The sequence below is a fragment of the Triticum dicoccoides genome, chromosome 6A (genome assembly GCF_002162155.2).
Source record: "Triticum dicoccoides isolate Atlit2015 ecotype Zavitan chromosome 6A, WEW_v2.0, whole genome shotgun sequence".
Taxonomy (NCBI): Eukaryota; Viridiplantae; Streptophyta; class Magnoliopsida; order Poales; family Poaceae; genus Triticum; species Triticum dicoccoides.
This window is the reverse complement of record NC_041390.1, coordinates 16,317,019-16,341,304: the sequence shown is the minus strand read 5'-3', so window position 1 is coordinate 16,341,304 and position 24,286 is coordinate 16,317,019. Positions and strand designations below refer to the sequence as shown.

The following is a 24,286-nucleotide window of genomic DNA, read 5'->3' as shown; positions in this document are numbered from 1 at the left end:
AGAAAATATAAAGACAACAACAACAACAACAACAAAGCCTTTAGTCCCAAAAAAGGAAAATATAAAGAACAGAAGAAAAAAAAACTGCCCACGATGATCAGTCACTAGCAACAACAACACTCTAACCACCACCGAAGACAACACCTGGCATACAAAAAAGGTTCTCCGAAAGCAATGCCTCAACAAGGAAACAACGAACAATTGTTGTCGTTGCCCGATTGAAGATCTTGAGTTTTCACCCTGAAGAAAGTCCGAGTTCACCCAAAAATAATGCCTTCGACAAGGACATTGCCATGTACAACCAATGAAGGCCAGACCTTGGGTTTTCACCCTGGGAATCTCCTCCTTTGTTCCTTCCATTGTCCACACCTGACAGCATCTGACAACCACCTCGAAGCACCGCCCCTAACACGGTCACCGTCCCCGACACACTGGTCACATCGGTGTGTCCTACATTGGCCGTTGATGGATCCACCTCGCATGCCACATGTCCGACAAATTGGCCGGACATGTTTTGACTTTCTTTTTCGCACATTTGCAGGGCACGTAATGGACATTATGGATGAGTTTTTTTTACAATGAATTCTTTGAATAGTCGTCGGACGACGATGAAGACCATTATGAGTTGATGGTGATGTTGAATATCCTCGAAGCGATAGACAAGGAAGAGGTACATGTTTTCAATTTAAGGGATTCATGATTTCCTTTGCAAAAAATTGAACTACGTCCTCCGAGCAATATTTATGTCTGAAAAATGTACTTCCAAATTTAAACTATGTATTTCTATTTTTAAACTATGTCTTTCGAATATTTCGATTAGCATATTGAAAAAAAACTTTGTGACCTTTAAACTTTTTTCCTTGTTGCAGAAAATATATGTGACATCATTAATAATGTTAAACATATATCAAATAAATGTTTCGAATGTATATGCAAAATGTTGATAGCATACAAAAAAATGTTTGTGACATTTAAAAAAAGCACACGTTTCAAAAATATCTATATGACATTATACAAAAAATGTAAAAATGCATTTGGAAAATGTTAAATGTATATTAAATAAATGTTTCAAATGCATATGAAGTATATACAAAGTTTCTGAAAAAAGTAGACATCAAACATGTATTTGAAAGAACTATTAATAATTGTATCTAAAAATGCTAGTCATGTACTCCCTCTGTAAACTAATATAAGAGTGTTTAGAATACTAAAATAGTGATCTAAACACTCGTATTATTTTACAGAGGGTGCATTGAAAAATGCTAAACATTTATAAAAAATGTTTTTGATCTATACAGAAATGTAGACACCAAAACATTTATTTAAAAAATGTTAATTGTGTATTTTAAAAATAACATGTAGAAAAAAATTCACATGTACATGGAAAATGTACATAGAAAACCGAGGAAAATGATAGAAACAAAAACAGACAATTAAAAAGGTTCTAAAACCGATGGAAACCATAAAGAAAAACATATACAAATAAATGAAAAGAAAGGAAAGAAACCCAAAAAAAGGGTGAAAAAAGAAGGATAAATGAAGAAAACCAAAGAGCTCCAAAGTAAACTAATACTCCCCCAAACCGAGATCAAGATGGCGATGAGTACCTGCAGCAGCTTATCAGCAGGTAACATTCTCGATTTCAATTTGAAACTACACGCTCAAAAGATAAAAACAACAGCTGGTATCCTAAAAGTTCAGAGCAGTTCATCTATCCATTTGGGGTTAGGCAACCGACAGCAACCGATTCTCCTTCGGGCAAGGGAAACACCAGTGCCAGTGTGCCAGATGATGATGCCTAGGATGCCACAAGCTGCGCTGCTCCTACTGATGGAGCATGCAATCACTCATTAAATTTCCCTTGCAACATTCTTTCATAATTTTCCATTTTAATTTCATATAACACATGATGGTCGAAATTCATAGTTTTAGTCTTGAAAAAATATAACTTAAAATAGAATGAACTGAAGATACAATATTAAGTTATTAACTGCAATGGAATGTAACTAAAGCAGAACTAACTGTAAGAAATAAGCTGAGTACCGGATGTGGAGTCTTTTCTTTTGCAACTGTGGGCACTTCAATCTTTGTAGCTGGAAGTTAGAAGCTATGTAAACATAGACAGTTGTGGCACAACATAACCTCATAGCAACCAAAGAGATGGACAGGTCTGCACCAAACTCTTTTAGTATTCAGCAAGACTACACCAAAACAGGAACAACCAGCTTACTACACAGAGTGAAAAATTTCTTGCGCCATACGCCGTTACCAATTTCCTTAGCCCACTTTTGGTTCAAGTAAATCTGAAATTAGTTGGCACCTCCCCTTTGCAAGTTGTTGCATAGTCTTCAGCGAGGTGCGGTGCAGCTTCCTTGTGAGGGCATATGAACTTCTCCACAAATACCTTCTCACTCAGCATGACTATGCTATAGTAGTCCCGGTACTGATCTAACAATCCATTTGCCTTAAGGAACTTGATAACATAGTACCTGGGTCTGTTTCGGCCCTCCATGCTATAAGAGAGCAACGCAGGACGATAAGCAATGTACGCTGGTTCCAGCCCCACCTCAGAGAAGAAGAACTCGGACCTGTGCTTCAGAGATTCCTTTGACTTCCTCAGCACACCCGGATACTTGCGCACAGCCATGCTCACTTCGGCATCAGACCACCTGAACGTGGTCTTCAAGTACTCCATTTTGGCGGCAATCTTCTCCTCGCTTTGGAATGTGACAGCGCATAGCGCTTGTCTGAACATCCCAGAGCCACGGGGCACGCCTATACCTTCCACGCATGCCACCATCACCCGGACGCGCTCCGGGTTGGTGCTGAGCATCCTCGGCGCATGGATACACAGTTTGGCAATATCACAATCACCTAGCCCGCACTCCCTCAGGAACACAACATTGGGCTTGACCACCTTGTTGAGGTCCCATGACAGAAGGCGGGGTGAGCGCTTGAGCAGCCGGAGGAAGTTGTGGAAGGAGCCGAAGAGGGGCAGGTAGTAGTGCAGCTTGGAGACGATGTTTCTGGAGCGGAAGCAGTCGGGGGTGAGGGAGACGAGGCAGGCGATGTCAGGACTCGAGAGACCTAGGCCAGTGAGCCCGACGACCTTAGGGGCCAAGGTTTTGTCCACCTTGGTGCGGAGGAACAGCGGATCTTTGGTGACGACGGCGGCGGCATCGGCGCCGGAGAGGCCGAGGCCGGAGAAGAAGGCGAGGACGGCGTTAGGTTTGGCGGGGGACTTGAGGTGGGAGAGCTTCTTGAAGGCCTTGAGGGCTTGGGGTCGGGTGAGGCCGCAGGTGGCGACGAGGTACTCCTCCACGGCGAATCCGGGGGAAATGGGGGCTGCGGCTGCGGAGAGGAGGTGGCGGAGTGGGAAGATGGCAGAGCTGGAGGTGGAGGGTGAAGAGAGTAGACGGGAAACGACGCACTCGCGGAGGCGGAGCATGGCGCAGCCGGCGACGGGGACGGCGGCGACAAGAGCAACGGCGCCGGCGGCGATGCAGAGATAGATCTCCGATGGGTTGCAATGGCAGCTCTCCCTCTGCGCGTCGTGGTTAATCAGAATGGGCTCAACTTCTTTTTCTCTGTCTCCGTGGGCTCCATTTTTGTCATCCATTTTCTTCCCTTGTCCAAAACAAAATACATTTCCTTCTCTTTTCATGGTTTTATTTTTATTTACTTTTCCTACTATGTCTCCTCCACATTTTATTTAATTATCTTCTGTCATCTATTTTGTTTATTTATCGGTTTCCATTTTGGATTTTTCACTACAAACAAATGTGCAGTACTTTTCTTTTTTCCTTTGACGCTGCTTATAAAAATGGAGAAAAACTTTGCATCTATAGAAAATTTGTGTCACAATTAATTTTTTATTAATTTCAAAAAAAATTGTGTTTTATGGAATAGTTTGCTCATTTTTATATAGTATTCTTATTCTAGTGAAATGCTTTCCACAACCATAGCGAGGATATACATAAAAAAATACCATAGACAACGAATATATCTTAAGAAAGACTATCATCTTTTTTCTTTTGCATTAATTTAAAGATGGAGAATATTTTTCACCAATAGATACTTTCTTCTTGGTATTAGCTTTTATTAATGTGAAAAAATAATAGGTTTGTGTTAATTTCCTGTTTGATGTCGGGATGGACCGGGAATTGCTTTTTCAATTTCTTTAATTGTTTTCTTGGTTATCCTTCTCCAGATTTTCCTAGTTTTTCCTTTTGTTTTCCTTTTTTGATCCTTCACAAAAAAATATGTTCTCCTCCATTTCTAGATTATTTTTGCTTTATGTTCATTAAATTTGAATTTTTACCTAAAAACGCACAATAATATTTTTTTGTGATTCGCCCGAAAATTTGTATTCATTAAATTTGTTGCAGTGTCGATTGCAGCTGTTGGAGGAGATCTGGGCGAGACGTGTTGCTCGTTTCGCTGACGGCCTTCCGCCGGATTCGCCCGAACTGGAGGAGGAGCCAGAGTCGGAGGAGGAAGAGGAGGGGAAGGCGGAGGAGGAATAGAAGGAGGGGGAGGAGGCGGAGGTGGAGAAGGAAGAGAAGGAGTCGGGAAAGGACAACGTTGCCATGAAGGAGGAGGAGGAGGGCCAGAGGATGCGGCGACGGCTGCAGATCCGACTCTTGCGGGCACGACATGGCCAACGCCATGGCGCAATTCGAGGAGGCCCAAACGGACGAGCTGGTGGAGCACGGGGTGGAGGCGAACCGCCGCATTCTCCACCAGCGGAAGGCGGAGATCGACAAACTCTTCACCCAGTTCAACGAGGAGGATGAGGACGAGTCGACCGTGCGCCCAGCCGCCAATAACCATGAGGCCGACAGCTCCGGCACCAACATCATCAACATCTCCGACGACGAGAACGCGTGGTTTAGTTTACGTAGATCATGTCGTTGCATGGATTTGTATGAAAATGGCAATCTGATATGCCTACCATGGTAGTTTGTGATGAAATTTGGGGTGTACCAGGTCACCTTCTGCGGAAGCGCCTGGCAACTGGTTTTAGGTATGCATGGTTGTAGATGCTCTCAGCCCATGTCTTCCTCCTCCCCTGGTGACGCTCACCCGCTTGCCTTCCATGCCTCTTTCGGGTCGCAACATCTGCCAGCATCTGACAACCAAAGCACAAGATAACCAACACAAGGAAGCACTTACAAAGAATCCGTAAACAAGATGACAAGCAGAAAACAGAACATAAAACAAAGGCAAAATGTAACCATGACAAGTTTTCCACATGATATTATTTACAACAATTTGCAAAACTATTGGATCAAACTATCTGCAATTCTGCAGCTATGCAGAGCTAACTGCAAGGCGTGAAATTAACTAATGACATGAATCATGAAGCAATGAGAGAAAGAGAAGCAAGTGCAGAATTTCACTAATGAAATCAACCAATGACCATTCTTAAAATATGAACATGGGAAAAAATGGAACTGGCAACACATAATTCGTTCAACCATGATTTAGATAAAGAATATAATTAGATGAGACCATTCAGCCATGCCATCCAGGCCGGCAAGGAGTACAGGCACACACTTTGTTTTGTCAGACACCGCTCCGACGTTCCCACCGCTGAGGCGGACGATAGACATGTGCTGATGACACCAGACCATAGGTCTCCTGTTGTGTGAGCAGTATATAAAAAGAAATGAATTTATATGTCAGACCTGGATGTGGATGCTAATTGAAATCATTGTACATGCAACTTAGAAACTCTGTAAACATAAACTGCTGTGACACAGCACAATGCTGGTTTCTGAAAGGGCTCACCTCACAGCAACCAGATAGAATGTACAGGTCTGCAACGAAAGCACAAAGATTTCAACTCATGGACCCCTTGTTTTCTCCAAAGACTACTTGCTGTTTACATAACTTAGTGTCTACTATTTATCGGATAGCAGTATCATATAGCAAAACAATATGCTAAGTTTTAAATCGTATCTTTGGATTTCGATAATCACCCCAATAGACTGTACCCTGAGTAACTGTGATGAGGGAACGCACTGCATAGAGATGCAGATCGCAGCAGAGAAACAAAAAAATAAATTGCAGAGTGTTACACAGAAAGAGAAGGCAGTCGCATCTGGAATAACAGATAATACAATGTATAAGGCAGATCTCTGTGTGATATAGGCCATAAATATAAGAATACCAGTAAAGTGTTCTTGTGAGTCTAGAATCGAAAATATGAAGGAGAATCTGGGTACCAGCGCACCCTATATGCAAAAAAAAATTAATAATTCAAAAAAAGTTCAAAAAATTCCAAATCTTTTTTGGTATTAAACATGATCAAGTATTGTAGTCGTATAAAAAAGATTCGTCAGAGAATGACTTTCGTTGCGTCCTGGGTTGAAGATTCGGCAAAAAACGCTATATACAAGTACTATACACGCTATATTGTCGTCATAAACTTGTCTTTTTTGCCACGAAGTCAATATGAATCATTTCTTGTCCAAATCTTTTATACGAGTACAATACCTGATCATGTTTGATTCCAAAAAAGATTTGGAATTTTTTGAACTTTTTTTGAATTACTAATTTCTTTTTCCGCATATAGGGTGCGCGGGCACCCGAGAGCCAAAAGTGCGCTTCCGTGAAACAGGGCCTTACAGACGAGAGTTGATCCCTGGCACTATTTGATAACATAAAGTCGGTAATGAAAACACTACTTGGAGGTGCAGGGCATAAGAAAACATGATGTCACGCTGAGACTGTGCTTATACCTGGAAAATTGTCCAGCAGGTGTGTGCAGAGGCATGGATTCGACAGCTCCACCAGCTGAATCTTAATCAGACCGCAAAGAGTATTGATCTGGCGAGACCTTACATAATATCACTAAGCATATTAGTGGAAAAAAAAAAGACTGAGCTATTACCTGTTTTTTCTTTCATCTTCCATTCAATGTGGTAACTCTCATACTGGGTTACTAACTTCCTCTGTTTCAGAATGCAAACTTAGTACCTGATAGTGTGTTTATAAGCAAGAGGTGATAGTGTGTTACTAACTTCCTCTGTTTCAGAATTATAGTTACTTGGTTTACAAACTTACTACAAAAGAACCAGTTTGGTCAACTTAATTATTCTTAGGCATGTGGAATTGAAGTATACCATTCAAGGCAAGCATGAGAAAATAGCTGCGTTCTCTGAATACAACCGCCCAGTCGCAGGATGGAAGAATCATGTTTTTCCTATAGTATTTGGATCCAAAAATGACTATCCAGAACATTTTAAAGAAATTTCAGCTCGAATTCTCAGGAAGTGTGGCAGATTGCCACTTGCAATTATCACCATAGCTAGCATCTTAGCTAGCCAAGAAGCAAGATCACCGAATGAATGGGAGAGTATAGTGAGTTCCCTTGGTGCCAAGATTTCTACAAAATCCACCTTCGAAGAGATGAGGGGTATACTGAACCTTAGTTACATCCATCTTCCTGCTCATCTTCGTCCATGTTTTTTGTACCTTGGCATGTACATGGAAGACCGTGAGATCATGAGGGATGACCTGGTTCGACAGTGGATAGCCGAAGGCTTTGTGTGTAATTTGCACGGAGTAGCTTTGGATGATGTTGCATTAAGTTATTTCAATGAGCTTATCAATAGAAGTCTGATTCAGCCCGAAGAGACATTTGGTGGGGAGGTAATTTCCTGTAGAGTACACGATATGATGCTTGATTTTATCCTCAACAAAAGTGCAAAAGATAATTTTATCAGTGTAACATATAACTATGAAGACATGGCAAGATTGCACAGTTGCGAGTACAAGGTTCGTCGATTATCTCTGAAATAAAGTGTTGGTGATGAAACATCGGAGACACTTGCTACTAGCATGTTACAAGTTAGATCATATGCTCGGTTTTGGGAGTCCAAATGCACACCTCCTCTTTCACAGTTTAAGTACGTACGTGTGCTTTTTTTTTAGTTTTCACATCAATGTCATACAACAGTCGACCTCACTGCAATAGGTCATTTATTTCTGTTGAGGTATTTGAAGGTTTCAGCAAGATCAGCAGACATAATGCTACCTACTGAAATTCAAGGGCTTGCTTATTTGGAAACATTGGAGTTCGTTTGCCGGTCCACACAAGGCTTTCCATCGGATATAATTCGCTTGCCCAACTTGTTTCATCTTGTACTTCCATATGGTATAGCGCTGCCTCAAGGGATCCAGAACATGAAATCAGTCTGCACCCTGAATTGTTTGGGCATGTGGAATATGAGTTCCCTGGAGGATATCAAAGGCCTTAGCGGGCTGACCAATCTAAAGGAATTGACGTTATGCACGCCTTATGGCCAGTGCTTGACGGATGACCGTGTGGATGCTTTAGTGTCTTCCATTGGAAAGCTCCGAGGCCTGACACACCTCTCCCTCGACTGCCCGAGCGAATCTGGTGACAATGGCAGCCAGCTAGACTCATTGTCGGATCCTCCTCTCCATCTAGAGGTACTCGATCTGGAAACATGGGCTTTCAGTAGAGTTCCCAAATGGATTGGTGAGCTAGGTTGCCTCCGGATCCTCTATCTTTGTGCCATGCACATGTCCAGTGATGAGATTCGTGTTCTTGGAGAGCTTCCCTCCCTCATCGATGCCAGGTTCCACGTGTTGGATGTTTCTCAAGATAAGGTCATGGTCGGCGCGGGGCTGTTCCCAGCTCTGGAGTACTTCTATCTCTTGTGTAGCGAAGATGTCACTGAGTACCTAAGCTTCGAGGCAGGAGCTACTCCCAAGCTACTAACACTCAGCCTTGGATTCGTCTGGGAAGAGTGGAGAGGCGCTACACCAGTCGGAATGGAGCGTCTGCCCTGCCTGCAGGACATCGGCTTGTCTCGCCAGTACACCAACGCCGAGTCAAGCGAAAATCAGGAAGACATGCTCGCTGATGTCGTGTCTGCCTTCAAGAGCGCCGCACGGCTGCACCCAAGGCATCCCTCTGTTACGGTTGTGTAGCCATGCATTCCATCCATGAGCCTCAGTTATCGCCGCGTCACTTTTCTCTCTTGATGAATGTGATTTTTTTTTGAGGATCTTGATGAATGTGGTTATTACTATTCCCCTTGTGTATTGTAAACCTGATATAGTACTTTGCTTTTATTTATGAATGAGATCGTTATGAATAAACATCTCGGCCAGCAGAACCTTCCACAAATGACGAGCATAGTTTGGAAATGTTTCGTCCTAATAAATCTTGCACACACACACCTTGCATTTTTTATATTCAGCCAGGCAGCCTGTATTGGTACCCTTTTTTTTCTTCTTCTTCTTCCTTCAATCTACATTACCTCTATGCTAAAATCATCTGCGTACATTTAGTTGCACCTGAGAACACCGACATATAAGATAACCTTGACTTCCATAAATTCAGTAACTTACATTACTAGGACTGAAAAGCTTCAGCAGCTTCAAAGTTTTCTTTTTGATAAAAGAGGGGCCTCCCCCTCCCATTTCATTTAATACTTCCTTTGTACCATAATATATGCCGTTTTAGCAACCCAAATTCAACTGCTAAAACGACATATATATATTATGGTGCGGAGGGACTAGGAAAAACAAAGGGACTATTAGTTAAGAGACAACTAACCAAACTGAAGACAAGGAAAGAAAACAAAATGAAAGAACTTCAAGAATACTAGTTATGGTCAATCAAGGAAAGGCAGCAACCAGCCAAGGCAGAATGCTCAGCCTTTGCATGCCCGGACACCAACCCTGAGATGCCCTCAAGATTTCGCTTGCTATGTGCTCGATCAGCTTTGCTCCTCACGTCACGTCAATGCATTTAGATTTTCCTGCTTTCTCTGTAAAACAGACCATGAACTAATCCAGTAGCAAATCAGATGAATCAACGCAAAAAGACAATGTACTCTCTGCTCCTCCAAATAGTCCAGAAAACACAGGCAACCTTACAACTTTTGAGGTTTTTTGGGAAGCTCCTCACCTCAGCCAACCACCAAAACAAAGTCCACAGGCACTAAATGCAAGGTAATGCAAGTCCCAATGCCTATGGGTTAGCTCGAAAGAAAGACAGACAAGGTTACTGTCAACCAACCACTGCTATATTACATTTCGTGACGCTAGGTTTCAGTTCAAATAAGTTGTGCCTACTATGCTAAATTTCTGTTAACCAACCAGTAGGCATGGAATGTTTGCCATGCCTCCAGGACATCCGCATGTGTCTCATCAAAAGAATTCAACTTGTGCTTGCTGATGTTGAGTCTGCCTTCCTAAGTATTAATCAAGGTAACCACATCAATATTTATCAAGACCGCAGCGCTGGTGCGCCTGCCTAAGACAACCTTTCCATTACAATGCAGTCTGTAACTTGACTGATATCGCTCCATTATACCATTCCCCCTGTGTATTTAGTTTCCGGGGTTTTTATTTTATTTTTTACTTTTTTTTTATCAATGGACACTTTGTATCTCAGTCAGCCCTCAGCACTCTGCATTTCAACATGTTTAATTATGGCGGCAAGTGGCACTGAATGCTTTTGTTGCATTTGCACGTAGATGGCAATGCTCTCAGTTTGGAACTTTGTAATACCCCTGAATATACTACACCCCCTTAACAAATGAACACAGAAACACCATCGCATTTATCATCAAATAATAAACTGACATCATGCAAATTTATGGAGTTTCTGGCTGCAAGTTTTCAAATGAGGTAAATACACCCCAAGTGCCTAACCTTGTCCGGCGCGGTCAGTTTAGTGCCTAAAGTTGCAAAATACGTAAAAGTGATGCCATAACTTGTACAAATGGTGCAGATACGGTGCCTTCGCTCGTATTGCTCAGATAACTTGTCCAAATTAGACTATAATATTGCTCAGATGTGATCATTTGTCTTGTTGGTCATTTCAGCTCAGATCTGGAGATTTTTCGAACTGAAAAAATAGAAAGATCTGTAACTGAATTTTGGGTACGGATGACGCATAGTTAACTGAATTTGGTGACACCTGATTGTACAGTTAACTGAATTTTCATGACAGGTGATGTACTGAATGTGTGCACTGCACTGTACTGAATATTTGTGCTGAATGTGTGCAAGTGCAATGCGTTAGAGATGTAGTGAATGTGTGCAGCGTATGTAAAGTAGACAACTAAATTGTTCTGCATAAATAACTGGTATTTTGTTGTATTGAATAGTACAGATCACTGAATATTGGGCGGCAGCAAAGGCACCGTATATGCACCATTCGGACAAGTCATGGCACCACTTTTACGTATTTTGCAACTTTAGGCACTAAACTGACCGCGCCGGACAAGGTTAGGCACTTGGGGTGTATTTACCTCATTTGAAAACTTGCACACTGAAGCTTCTACAATGGGAAAGCATAAAGTTCAGAGCAGCAATGCTTTGAGCAGACAGTGTCAAAGTAGCAACAATTTCAGTCGTTTTCAGGGCTATTTCACCAGAGGACTTGTAGGCGTGTTGCCAGAGCTGCAACCAAATTTCCTGCCAAAAATACTCAAAAGTCAAAACTCATGGAAATTTCCTGCCCATGAGGTCTGATGGTCGCCGCTGCGGCGGAAATTTAAAGTAAGGGACCGGAGCAAAAATATTGGATGATTACAGCAGAACGCATGGTTATCAGACATAACTAGTGCATAGCTCCAAACTCAACCAATCCAATATGAAGATGGCAATCAGTACCTGCAGCTTCTGAGCTGGTAGCAATTTCGATGTCAATTCGAAATTGGCCACTCTAAAGGTATAAACAGCAGCTGAAATCCTAAAAGTTGAGAACAGTGTATCTACCATTCTGGGGTTATTAAGCAATAAAAGTATATCAACAGCAGTCATTGACTGCAAAACTTCAGGACAGTGCATCTTAGGCATTACATTTAAACAATATGGACAGCAGTGTCCTAAATTTTTCAGGACATCACCGGCCATGCTATTGCTCTACTATGCAAGGAGGCTGGAATTTAAATAGGAATCAAGTCACAGAACCAAAAAAATATTTATCAGTATTAATAACTTTTAGAGAATGTGGCATATTTTTGTGCACGAGCTGCAGCAAATTGAGAAATATGCATGGTATGTAAGGGATTACCAAGCCTCACCACCCCATTTGATTAAACTCGAGCCTATCATCAAATATCGACACCACTGATTAAAATCCAGATGAAAAGTAAGATCGTCCAACTCACTGAATCATGTTTATTTAAGTTAAGGCATTCTCCAAGTTCGTGCCCGAGGCTATCTATCTCCAGGTCCACATCTAAGTAAGATCATGCACATACAGAAACTATGCTCTTCAAATCTCTTGTGACAATTACTTGCACAACGATTTCCCGTGGCAGCAATTAAAAAAGTATTTTCTTTTGCATAAGTATGTAATCCCGAGTAACCTGTATGGAAACAACAGAAAATACGAGGCAACCTGACAACCAAACGCATAAGATTGCAATGCAAAGGAGCACTAACAAAGAACCCGTAATCAAGAAAAACAGGACCACATTAAAGCGAGGTAAAATATAACCAGGACACTAATTTTTCCACATGATATTTTCCCTACAGTTCTGCAGCTATGAACAACTAACTGTAAGGGGTGAATTGAACTAATGACATGAAGCGATGATACAACGAGAAGCAAGTGCAGATTTCAGTAATGAAATCAACCAATGACCAGAAGAAGCATATCTTAATCGGATTGAAATAGATGGATTGCTTACTAACAAAAGGATATCTACCAGACAGATTGAGGTGTACTTCTCAAAAAAAAAGAGTGAGCAGAGTTTTAGGCCACATGTTCTTCTTGGTGGAAGGAGTTTTATCTCACTGAACACCATCTTGGCAGGCTGTGTATCAGAAGGTGGGGTGCCAGCAAATTCCACTTTCCAGTTCACTCTTAAAATGTAAACACATGAGAGAATGGAACTGGCAACACATATTTCACTCAACCATGATTTAGGAAAATATAATTAGACTTTAGGGTTCAGGAAAAAAATTATCAGGTAAACACAGAGATCTTCTCAAAGGAATGACAACATCAACATATCAGGGTTCAGGAATGAAAAATTATCAGTTTCATAGCAGTTAGCATTTAGCAATGACCAAACCGGCATGTAACAGGCATACTACAGAAAATAACCAACAATCTAGTTTGGCAAAGAACACCTAAACAGGAATTACCAGATTACTATGCAGAGTGAAAACTTTGTTGCGCAATACATAGTAACCAATTTCCTTAGCCCACTCCTGGTTCATGTAAATCTAAAATTCTCTGGCACTTCCCCTTTGCAAGCGGTTGCATAGTCTTGAGCGAGGTGTGGCGCAGCTTCCTTGTGAGGGCATATATACTTTTCGACGAAATCCTTCTCGGTCTTCATGACTGCAGTATGGAAGCTCAGGTCGCGATCTAGCAATCCATTTTTGTTGAGAAACTTTACAACATAGCACCGGGGCCTGACCCGGCCCTCCAGGCTAAGACAGAGAATTATCGGTCGATAAGCAATGCACACGGGTTCCAGCCCCACCTCAGCTAACAGGAACTCGGACCTGCGCTGCAGTGCGTCCTTTGACCTGCCCAGCAGCATTGGAGCCCTAGACACAGCATTCCTCACTTGGGTATCAGACCACCTGAACGTCTTCTTCAAGTACTCGAGTTTGGCGGTGATCTTCTCCTCGCTTTGGAATGCGACAGCATGTAGCGCAGTTCTGAACATCCCAGAGCCACGGGGCACGCCTATACCTTCGGCGCATGTCACCATCGCCTGGAGGCGCTCCAGGTCGGAGGTCAGCATCCCCCAAATAACCATGGTCAGCTTGGCAATATCCAGGTCGGAGGCGCACTCCTGCAGGAAGGCGACATTGGGTTTGACCGTCGTATCAAGGTCCCGCGCGAGAAGATAGGGTGAGCACTTGAGCGCCCGGATGAAGTTGTGGAAGGAGCCCAAGAGGGGCAGGTAGTAGTGCATCTTGGAGACGATGGATCTGCGCCGGAAGCGGCAGTGGGCAAGCGAGACGAGGCGGGCGATCTCAGTACGCGAGAGACCGAGGCCGGTGAGCCCGGCGACGACGGGGCCCAGGGTTCTCTCCACGCCGGCGCAGAGGAAAAGCGGGTCTTTGGCGACGACGGCGGCGACATCGGCGCTGGAGAGGCCGAGGCCGGAGAGGAACGCGAGGACGGCGTTGGGATTGGCGGGGGACTTGAGGTGGGAGAGCTTCGTGGAGGCCTCGAGTGCCTGGGCTCGGGTGAGGCCGCAGCTGTCGACGAGGTAGTCCTCAACGGCGAATCCTCGGCTCGGGGGAATGGTGGCCGCGACGACGGAGAGGAGGCGGCGGAGTGGGGGGGTGGCCGGGGCGGAGGTGGATGTGGAGGAGAAAGAGAGGAGACGGGAAACGATGCGCTCTCGGAGACGGAGCATCGCGGCGGCGGCCGGTGGCGGCAGCGACGGCGGCGGCGGCGGCGGCGGAGGTATTTTGGTGTGGTCTGTCTGTGGGGAAGGAAAGAAATGGGGGCCGGTGAGAATGGGCTGCCATTTTCGGTTCTTGTCATTCGGTTCAGCACTGGGCTCTAACTGGGCCCAATTTTTAATCGTCGACACTAGACTCCCCCTCTGTTAATGGTCCAATATCCATTTAAAAGTGGAAACATTTTTCGAAATTCCCGAACAAAATTTGAAAGTGGTAACATTTTTTTGTAAAAGAAAGCGAACAAAAATTTGAAATTCTAAATTTTTTGTAAACATCAACATCTATTGACTTTGTGAACAAATTCTAAAACCTGGCCCATTTTTCAAAAAATTGCGATTTTTTTTGAAATCATTATCATTTTTTCCAAAACATGAACATTTTTTGAATTTGCGAAAAAAATTACAACATGAACAACTTTTGAATTACTGAACAAATATGCAAACTGGAACAGTTTTTATTAATTGAGAACATTTTTCAAAATTATCAACATTTTTTCCAAACCGTGAATTTTTTTATCAAATTCCCCAAACATTTTCCGAATTTGCGAACAAAGTTCAGAAACATAAACATCTTTTGAATTTATGCACAAGTATTGAACATCTTCCAAATCGCGGCCGCTAGCATCTTTTTGGTTTGCTCTAGCCGTTGCTTCTAGAAGCTCTTGGGTTTCAACAGGTTGCTTCAGGCCCAGGGACGGGGGCGGTGGATGTAAGATGAATTTTTTGATTTCTATAAGTTTTTTTAAGGATTATAAACATGACCTTTATATGAGTATTACTTTTTTTTCTAGTATTGGCATGTGTCATCATCCTTTGTTACCTTCATTTTACTTATGATCATTTTCTATGCACCTTGTAACCACTTACTGATATAATGTACGACTAACTCGTGCAAAATTTACAGTGGGTACTTTATTGTAGTTGATGACTTATGGGATCATCTAGCATGTAATATTATTAGTTGTGCCTTTCCAAAAAATGCTAATGGAAGTAGAGTAATGGTAACCACACGTTTGGATAACGTAGCTGTTCGGGCGTGTCAAAGTGACTTATCGGGAATGTCTTGTAAAACTGTAAACTCTTTTCTCTCCTTATTTAATGGATGAGGCAAATCTTTTGCCTCCGTTTCGAAAAACATTTGTAGAATGAAGCACCTTGAAGACTAGATGATTTGGCCATGCTCAGGAACAACATGTCATTTACAAAAAAGAATATTGAACTGACATCATAATAAAGTTCAGAATAGCAATGTCAAAGAAGCACCAACTTCAGAAACTTTCAGGACTACAGTTACACGTTTCAGAACAAAACCATCCACAATACCCCAAAACACATGGAAATTTCCTGCCGGCGAGGAAATCTAACGCAAGGTAGCGGAGCAAAAACATTGGATGATTACAGCAGAACACATGGTTAATCAGACATAACTGGTACATAGCTCCCAACTCAACCGATCCAGTATGAAGATGGCAATTAGTACCTGCAGCTTATGAGCAGGTAATGATTTGGATTTGAGTTGAAATTAGCTACTCAAGGATATAAACAGCAGCTGAAATCCTAAAAATTCATAACAGTGTATCTACCATTCTGCGTTTAAGCAATACAAATATATCAACAGCAGGCCATAAATTTCAGGGCAGTGCATCTTAGGCACTAAATTATGGACATCGGTGTCCTAAAAAGTTCAGCTAGTTAGAATTGGACGTTAGAAATCACACCAATGAAATTATGGACAGCAGTGTCCTAAAAAGTTCAGCTAGTTATGCTCTACTATACAAATAGGCTGGAATCTAAATAGGAATCAAGTCAGAGGACCAACGAAATTATCACCATTAATAACTAGAATGTGTCATATATTTTGTGTACAAATCACACCAAATTAAGAAATATGCACTGTATGTAAAGGACCACCAAACCTCCCTACCATTTGAGTAAGCCGGAGCCTAGCTTCAAATATCGACACCACTAATTAAAATTTCAGATGAAAATAAAGATCGTGGAATTCACTAGCTCGTGTGTATTTAAGTCTCTCCAGTTTCATGCCCAAGGCTATCTATCTCCAGGTCTAGTCTACTATATCCAAATAAGACCGTGCAAATAGAAAAACCATGCTCTTCAAATCTGCTGTGACCATTACCTAAACAGCAACTTTACTGTGCCAGCCATTAAAACAGTTCTTTTTCCGAAACGGATTAAAACAGTATTTTCATTTGTATAAGTATCTATCCCTATTTAACCTGTATGGAAACAACAGAAAACAGCAGGGGCAACACCACAGAAATCTGTTACAAGATCACAAACAGCGGCAATCTGACAACCAAAGCACAAGGTTGCGATGCAAAAGAGCACTAACAAATAATCCGTAAACAAGATGGCAAGCAAAAAACAGGACCGCATAAAAGAGAGGCAAAATATAACCAGGACACTAATCTTTTCATGATATTGTTCCAGTGGTTTACAAACTACTGGATGGAATGAAGCAATGACACAAAGAGAAGTAATTAAGTGCAGATTTCAGTAACGAAATCAACGAATGACTGGAAGAAGCATACCCAAACCACATTAAAAATAGATCGATTTCCTACTAACAAAAGGAAATCTACAAGATAAGTTGAGGAGTAATTCTCAACAACGAAAAAGTGCGAGCAGAGAATATTTGGCTAACCAAAAGTTGGCATTGCCAAATATTTGCAATGCCAATACTTGCCAACTATTGGCAACTTTATGTGAGATAGGCAAGACAACTCGGTAACCTACCAAGTAGTAGGCAATATTTGGCACAATACCAAACAATGGCATGCCAATTTTCGGCATCAAACCAATTATGCTCTGAGGCCGCATGCTCTTCTTGGTGGAAGAAGTTTGATCTCACTGAGCACCATCTTGGCAGGCTGCGTTGGCGCATGTCCAAGTATCTGAAAAGAGGAGTGCCAGCAAATTCCACTTTCCAGATCACTCTTAAAATCTGAACACATGAGAGAATGGAACTGGCAACACATATTTCACTCAACCATGATTTAGGAAAATATATAGTTAGACTGTAGGTTTCAGGAATAAAATTATCAGGAGAACACGAAGATCTTCCCTGAAGGAATGACAACATCAACATATCAGGGTTCAGGAACAAAATTAACAGTTTCATAGGAGTTAGCATTAAGCAATGACCAAACCGGCATACTACAGAAAATAACCAAACAATCTAGTTTGGCAAAGAACCCGAAAACAGGAACTACCAGCTTACTATGCATAGTGAAAACTTTGTTGCGCAATAGTACATAGTAACCAATTTCCTCAGCCCACTTTTGGTTCAAGTAAAAATCTGAAATTAGTTGGCACCTCCCCTTTGCAAGCGGTTGCATAGTCTTGAGCGAGGTGTGGCGCAGCTTCCTTGTGAGGGCATATGTACTTGTCCACGAAATCCTTCTCGGTCCTCGTGACCACATTATAGAAGCTCCAGTCGCGATCGGCCAATCCAGTTTCCTTGAGAAACTTTAAAACATAGTGTCGAGGCCTGAGCCGGCCCTCCAGGCTATAATAGAGTATCACCGGCCGACGAGCAATGTAGGCCGGTTCCAACCCTAGTTCGGATAGCAAGAACTCAGACCTGCGCGTAAGCAGGTCTTTGGACTTCCTCAGCAACACCGGAGCCTTAGACAGAGCAATGGCCACCTCAGTATCGGACCACTTGATGGTCTTCTTGAGATAATCCACTTTGTCAGCAATCTTGTCCTCACTGAGGAATGCGACGGCGTGCAGCGCTTCCCTGAACATGCCGGAGCCCCTGGGAACCCCTAATCTTTCGGCGCACGCCGCCATTGCCCGGACGCGCTCCGGGTTGGTGGTCAGCATCCTCGGCACACGGTAACACAGCTTGGCAATATCGCAATCACCTAGCCCGCACTCCCGCAGGAACTCGACATTGGGGCTGATAACCTTGTCCAGGTCCGACGAGAGAAGGTAGGATGAGCGCCGGACCGCACGGAGGAGGTTGTCCAAGGAGCCGAAGAGGGGCAGGTAGTAGTGCACGTCCCATTTTACTTGGGCATTAGATGATTTGCCCCATTTTACATAGGATTAGATCATTTGCCCCACTTTTCATTTTTCTTTTGATGATTTGCCCTTTTCAATTACTGTAATCATTTTCGATTTTGTATCCCTTTTTTCTCCATGTGAAAAGACACAATTACCCCTGTGGCTAATTTACAATTCTTCTCCGCTTTTGGACTGAGATTGCATCGACGAGCTCACTATTCTTCTTTCCTCTGTTCTTCTTTCCCCAGTACACATACCAGAGGAGGCCGACGATGGCACCTTGGCCCTGATCTTGGCAGCAGCGGCCTAGCGCGGCAGCTCCCGCTGCAGATCGTCGGCCGGCGCCGGCTGCTCCCGCTGCAGCTCGGCGGACCGGCGGGTCCCGGGGCTCCCACTGCGGCTCCTCGGCCCGGGGCGGCGGCTCCCGCTGCAGCTCGGCGGACCGGCGGTTCCCGGGGCTCCCGCCGCAGCTCGACGGACCAGCGGGTTCCATGGCTCCCGCTGCAGCTCCTTGGCCCGGGGCGGCGGCTCCCGCTGCAGCTCGGTGGCCCGCCGCGGCGACTCCCGCTGCAGCTCGGCGAACCGGTGGGTTCCGGGCTCCAGCTGCAGCTCGGCAGATGGCGCGCTCGTTGCTAGTAAAAATTACCTTCTTCCAATGATTCATGGATTTACAGTTTTGTTGTGTGTCAGCTCGTTGCGTTGCCGGTAATAGCTATGGCTGGACGACAGTGTTGATAGTACTAATTACCCTATCAGCTGGTACTGCTTCAATCATGGAGCTGGGTACATTATATAAAATGCTTTGTTCAGTTATCTCCTCCAGATGCTTCAGACTTTAATTGTATCACACTGAAAATATATATGCTTCATCTCTTGCTGGATCTCCTTTAGTCACTGGTCAGAGATCTATATATATGATGTGCATCCTGGCATATGCATTTCGTTGGAAATTGACAGCATATAACATCTTCATAGATTAAAAAAAAAGACTGACAACATATGTTCACTTAGCACATGGAATTGAGAGAATATATCACACCAAAATCACGAACTGATGCCACAAAAAGGTTGCTTGGTTCAAGTGACATGATAAATTAATCCGAGTTTACATCAAGCAAAAATATATATTTTTCTAAGCCAATATCTTTGAAATTGACAAATTTCAACACCTCTACGAATTTAAAATAGAATTGAATGCACTAAAATTAGAGCTTCTTCCTCTTTGGGGTCAGTTTTTTCTTGCATTCCGTAGAGCGTGAAGGGAAGTGAGAAGTAGGTGATGCTGTAGAATTAACTGTACTTGTCCCAGATGGCCGTGATGCATCGTCTCCAGCTATGGCCATAGCAAGCCTCCTGCATGTTTACACACCAATGTTATAAAAGTAGGATTTTTCTTTTGCATGAATCAAATGTGCATATGACAAATTTAGTAGGAACCTCCTTGTGATAGGCCCAGGGCTGTTATGAAGGCTGGGAGGCAGTGTGATTGTTGTTGTGCGTGTAGGTGTCGCAACAACAACTGGAGCGAGCTCGTGAGCAGACACATCACTAGAAAGTTCAATCACACTGGATGTTAGAAAATGGTTTAATAGTACTAATTTGATACTAATATAAAGGAGATACTAGTGTATGGCTTACCTCTCTTTAGCTTCATTTTTTTGCAAGTTGCTTTCCTGTGCCCCAATATCCCACATTCTTTGCACCTATTTTTGCTGCCAAATCTCTTCTTTTATTTTTCCTTTTCCTTTTCCTTTTCCTTTTCCTTCTCTTTGTCACCTCCTTCTTGGTCATTTGTTTTGCCATTATCATCTTTTTTCTTCCGTTTGTTGCCACCACCGTCTTCAAGGCAACTTTTGATTCTCTGCTTCCTCCGTCTCCCAACGGAGCTCTTTAAATCCGGTGGCACCATCTCAAAATCTAGATTAACATGAGGCCATTGAGACTTGTCCGTGATTGGTTCAATCTCTCCAGCATAGGCAGCCCGGAACCTACTCACAGAGTAGTATTCATGTACATATGGTTGAAAGTTTACATATGCCGTCTCTATAAGGAATGCAAGTGCATGCTCACATGGCTTTCCAGTGTGTTGCCATTCTAGGCAAGTGCACTCACGGCTGCCTATCTTCACAACATGCCTAAGATTATTCTTGCTAGTGTCCTTGACCTCACAACTTTCTCCGGTTGATCTTCCAACAACCAAATGGTCAAGTTGCCTAGTTCTATTATTTATTTGTTGAATGGTGGCAGGCAATATCTCTCCCTGGAGCATTTTCCCAATCCTTCTCCTTCTATAAACAAGTATCATAATTTTCTCTCTTATTGCATCGGCTGGCTCATCCATGGGCAGCTCCTTTGTTCCTTTGATCCAGCTATTGAAGCACTCAGCTAGATTATTGTGAATGTAATCACATTTTATTTCTGTGTTGAAGTCACATCTCATCCACTTTAAGTTATGATAGGTACACAAGTAGGTACTCACTGCAGGTTCAGCTTCAAATATCTTGCCCATATGATAATTAAATGTTTCTAGACGATAAGCCTTGGCTGCTGGCCACATGCGACCAAAAACATCTCCGTGAAACTTCTTTTTGAAGTTTGCCATTAGATGCCTAAAGCATTCCCTTTGCTCAGCTTGAGGGAACACAATTTTAACTGCATTCTCTAACCCTTTGCATGCATCGGTACAAATAGCTAGAGTTTGAAGATGTCCTATTGCCCTATGAAGTTGTTGCATAAACCAAATCCAGTTACCCTCGGTCTCCGTACCAAAGAAACCAAATGCTAAAGGATACATCCAATTTTGTCCATCTAGTGCTGTACATGCTGCTAATTGACCATTCCACTTTCCAGTTAAAAATGTGGAGTCTATGCTGACATATGGTCTACAACCAGCCAAGAAGCCATCAATGCACGGCTTAAGTGCCATAAAAAATCTGCGGAAATGCACTTCACCTCCTTCCCTCTTGACATCAACCTCGACAATGCTACCAGGAGATCTTTTATCAATCTCAGCTTTGAAATTCAATAATGACTGAAAGCTTTTCCCCCATGTCCCATATAAACTATTCTTGGCCCTTTCTTTTCCCTTGTCAACGGTATGATACCCAATAGTACATTTGTACTCGGCCTGTAGCTTTTTTCGGAGCTCGCTGGCACCAATGTTTGGTTCAGTTTGAAGATACCCCATGGCCTTTTCTACCACCCATGCTTGGTCTGCCATGCTTGTAATCACTGCAGCGGTTGATGAACACTTATGAGGCTTTACTATCTTGTTTACCTGCAGAAAACACAATACCAACCATTAGTTGCAAGTAATTTATAAAAGATAGTTTCAACATTAAAAATGATTCATGTTAGATAAGTTTGTACCCTGACTGTTTTTCCATCTTCTATTGTCCTAGCAGTTATTCTCCAAGGACATGCATTTCCTTTACAGTGACCCAAAAATCTAGTAGTGTCACTATCCTTGATCTTGATGTCAAACTTGCCTCTGATAGCAAATGTTCTCATGAGCATCCTAAACTCCTTCATTGAACGAAACAAAGATCCTTCCTCTATCATAGGATGTTCCTTATCATACAAAAAGTGATCCTCTTCAGGCATATGGTCAGGCACAGGAAGAGCCGCATTAGCAAGTAAATCCTCATCAATATCAGCCACACATGCATCAACATCTGCAATGGAGGCTTTCATAGCTTCTTCAGATACAATTTTCCGATGCTCAGGTTCGTCATTGATGCCAAGCACCGAGCACATGTTCTCTTCTGTTATAGGAACATCAATTTCTTCATCATTCATTGGTGCTATCTCAATATGGGACCAATCAACGCTTCCTTCCATAGTTGATACATATGTATCATTGGTAGCCACCGGTCGAGACCTACTTGGAAAACAAAAGATTTTTAGTTATGGAGGGAACATAAGGGCATCATCTAACTAGTTAGCAACTATTAAAAGTATGCTACATGTATGCAACTGCAGGAAGGTAACGATAAGGAGGTCTATCAAAGCCTGCAATCGGTAAAAAAAGGTCATTGACATCCTGACTGTCATTTTGTTATGTTAGGAAACAAGTAACAGATTGTTTAATATTCATTTTCCAGTAAAACTAAGTGTATGCCCATGTCATTGGATTCATGATCCTCCTAGAAGTATTCATCCACATGGTTTAAAGATTTGGATAATTTTAGAACTTTATAATCCTGAATCCTGATAATTATGTGTCCATCATATTGTTGCAGTTGCAGGGTTACTACAAGTGTAGCAGCGTTAGGGGCTGCCTAGCGAGGAGGCATGCCAAGAGGTTCAAACCCTTGATCCGTGTGGCACTGTGTGTGTTTGGGGTGGGGTGGGATGGGAGGGAGGGGAGGTAATATACTGACCAATCTGGAGCAGATCGTGGTGATCCATGGACGCAACAGTCGCCTCCCTGTCCGGCAGTCTGTGGGATCGTCTCAGCGGCCATCTGTGTGAAGCCTCGCTGTGCAGGGGTCGTCGGAGTTGATGGCTTGGGGGCCGGCGGTGGATCCACCTCTCCACTAGCCATGAACACCACGACACAAGCAACAGAATCAATCTATGATTTGTTAGTAGTTGGTTCCGTTGGGTAAAGCCATGTAAAGAAAGTAGATATGATTTGTTCCATGTTAATTAGTTGCTTCGGTTGGATACAACCTTGTAAAGAAAAAAGATTTGTACAGTGTCAAATTGTAAATTAGCCACAGGGGCAATTGTGTCTTTTCGCATGGAGAAAAAAGGGATACAAAATCGAAAATGATTACAGTAATTGAAAAGGGCAAATCATCAAAAGAAAAATGAAAAGTGGGGCAAATGATCTAATCCTATGTAAAATAGGGCAAATCATCTAATGCCCAAGTAAAGTGGGGCAAATGATCCAATCTCCCTAGTGCACCTTGGAGACGACGGATCTGCAGCGGAAGTTGCTGCGGACGAGCGAGACGAGGCGGGCGATGTCGGGACGCGACAGGCGGAGGCCGGCGAGCCCGTCGACGACGGGGCCCAGGGTCCTCTCCACGCCGACGCAGAGGAAAAGCGGGTCTTTGGCGACGACGGCGGCGGCATCGGCGCTGGAGAGGCCGAGGCCGGAGAGGAAGGCGAGGACGGAGTTGGGGTTGGCGGGGGACTTGAGGTGGGAGAGCTTCGGGGAGGCCTTGAGCGCCTGGGGCCGGGTGAGGCCGCAGGTGTCGACGAGGTAGTCCTCGACGGCGAATCCACCGGGGTTCGGAGAAATGGGGGCCGCGGCGGCGGAGAGGAGGCGGCGGAGCGGGGATATGGCCGGGGCGGAGGGTGAAGAGAGGATATGGGACACGATGGATTCCCGCAGGCGGAGCATCGCGCAGGCGGCCGGCGGCGGCGGCGGAGATACTAATTTCTGTGTCGTCTGTCAGGATGAAGGGGAAAATGTGGGCGATGCGAATGGGCTGCAATTTTTGGTTTGGTTGTCGTGCACGGGTGGGCACTGGGCTCTAATTTGGTGCTGGGTGGGCCTTGCAGCTACAAAAGTCTTCAATTACCCCCTCCGTCTTCGTTATTATTTTTAATATTCTAAAAAATACATCCAATATACTCACATATTAGATATAGTAACGTCTTATATTATAGGACGAAGGGAGTACCTTTTTATTATCTGCCGAGTATGGAAGAATCTGCTTTGTTGTCGTATTATTGGAATCTTTTTGTTGTCAAATTTCGGCCTTGCAGCTTCATGTGTTTTCGCTCCAAAAAAAGAGCTTCATGTGTCTAAGGCTTCATGGGTTGAAACAGCGCGGCCGAGGGAGAAATTTTCATGCGTCTTGGTC

At 43.4% G+C, this 24,286-nt stretch overlaps 3 protein-coding genes and 1 pseudogene across 3 annotated transcripts; 1 reads left to right on the top strand and 3 right to left on the bottom strand.

Annotated features, from left to right (window-relative positions):
• Positions 1-1,816: 1,816 nt before the first annotated feature.
• On the bottom strand, positions 1,817-3,529 carry LOC119318889. Its single transcript, XM_037593450.1, has one exon. It carries the CDS (start codon positions 3,446-3,448, stop codon positions 2,294-2,296), a length of 1,155 nt encoding a protein of 384 aa, XP_037449347.1. The 5' UTR covers positions 3,449-3,529; the 3' UTR covers positions 1,817-2,293.
• Positions 3,530-4,656: 1,127 nt separating this feature from the next.
• Positions 4,657-9,226, top strand: LOC119315495 (annotated as a pseudogene).
• A 2,111-nt stretch (positions 9,227-11,337) lies between these two features.
• On the bottom strand, positions 11,338-14,453 carry LOC119314942. Its single transcript, XM_037589623.1, has one exon. It carries the CDS (start codon positions 14,385-14,387, stop codon positions 13,224-13,226), a length of 1,164 nt encoding a protein of 387 aa, XP_037445520.1. The 5' UTR covers positions 14,388-14,453; the 3' UTR covers positions 11,338-13,223.
• Positions 14,454-17,608: 3,155 nt separating this feature from the next.
• Positions 17,609-23,832, bottom strand: LOC119316238 (transcription termination factor MTERF8, chloroplastic-like). The gene is made up of 2 exons (XM_037590548.1): positions 23,380-23,832; positions 17,609-18,461 (listed from the first exon to the last, which is right to left on the bottom strand). The coding sequence occupies exons 1-2, from the start codon at positions 23,818-23,820 to the stop codon at positions 17,727-17,729; spliced, it is 1,176 nt and encodes a 391-aa protein (XP_037446445.1). The 5' UTR covers positions 23,821-23,832; the 3' UTR covers positions 17,609-17,726.
• Positions 23,833-24,286: the final 454 nt, after the last annotated feature.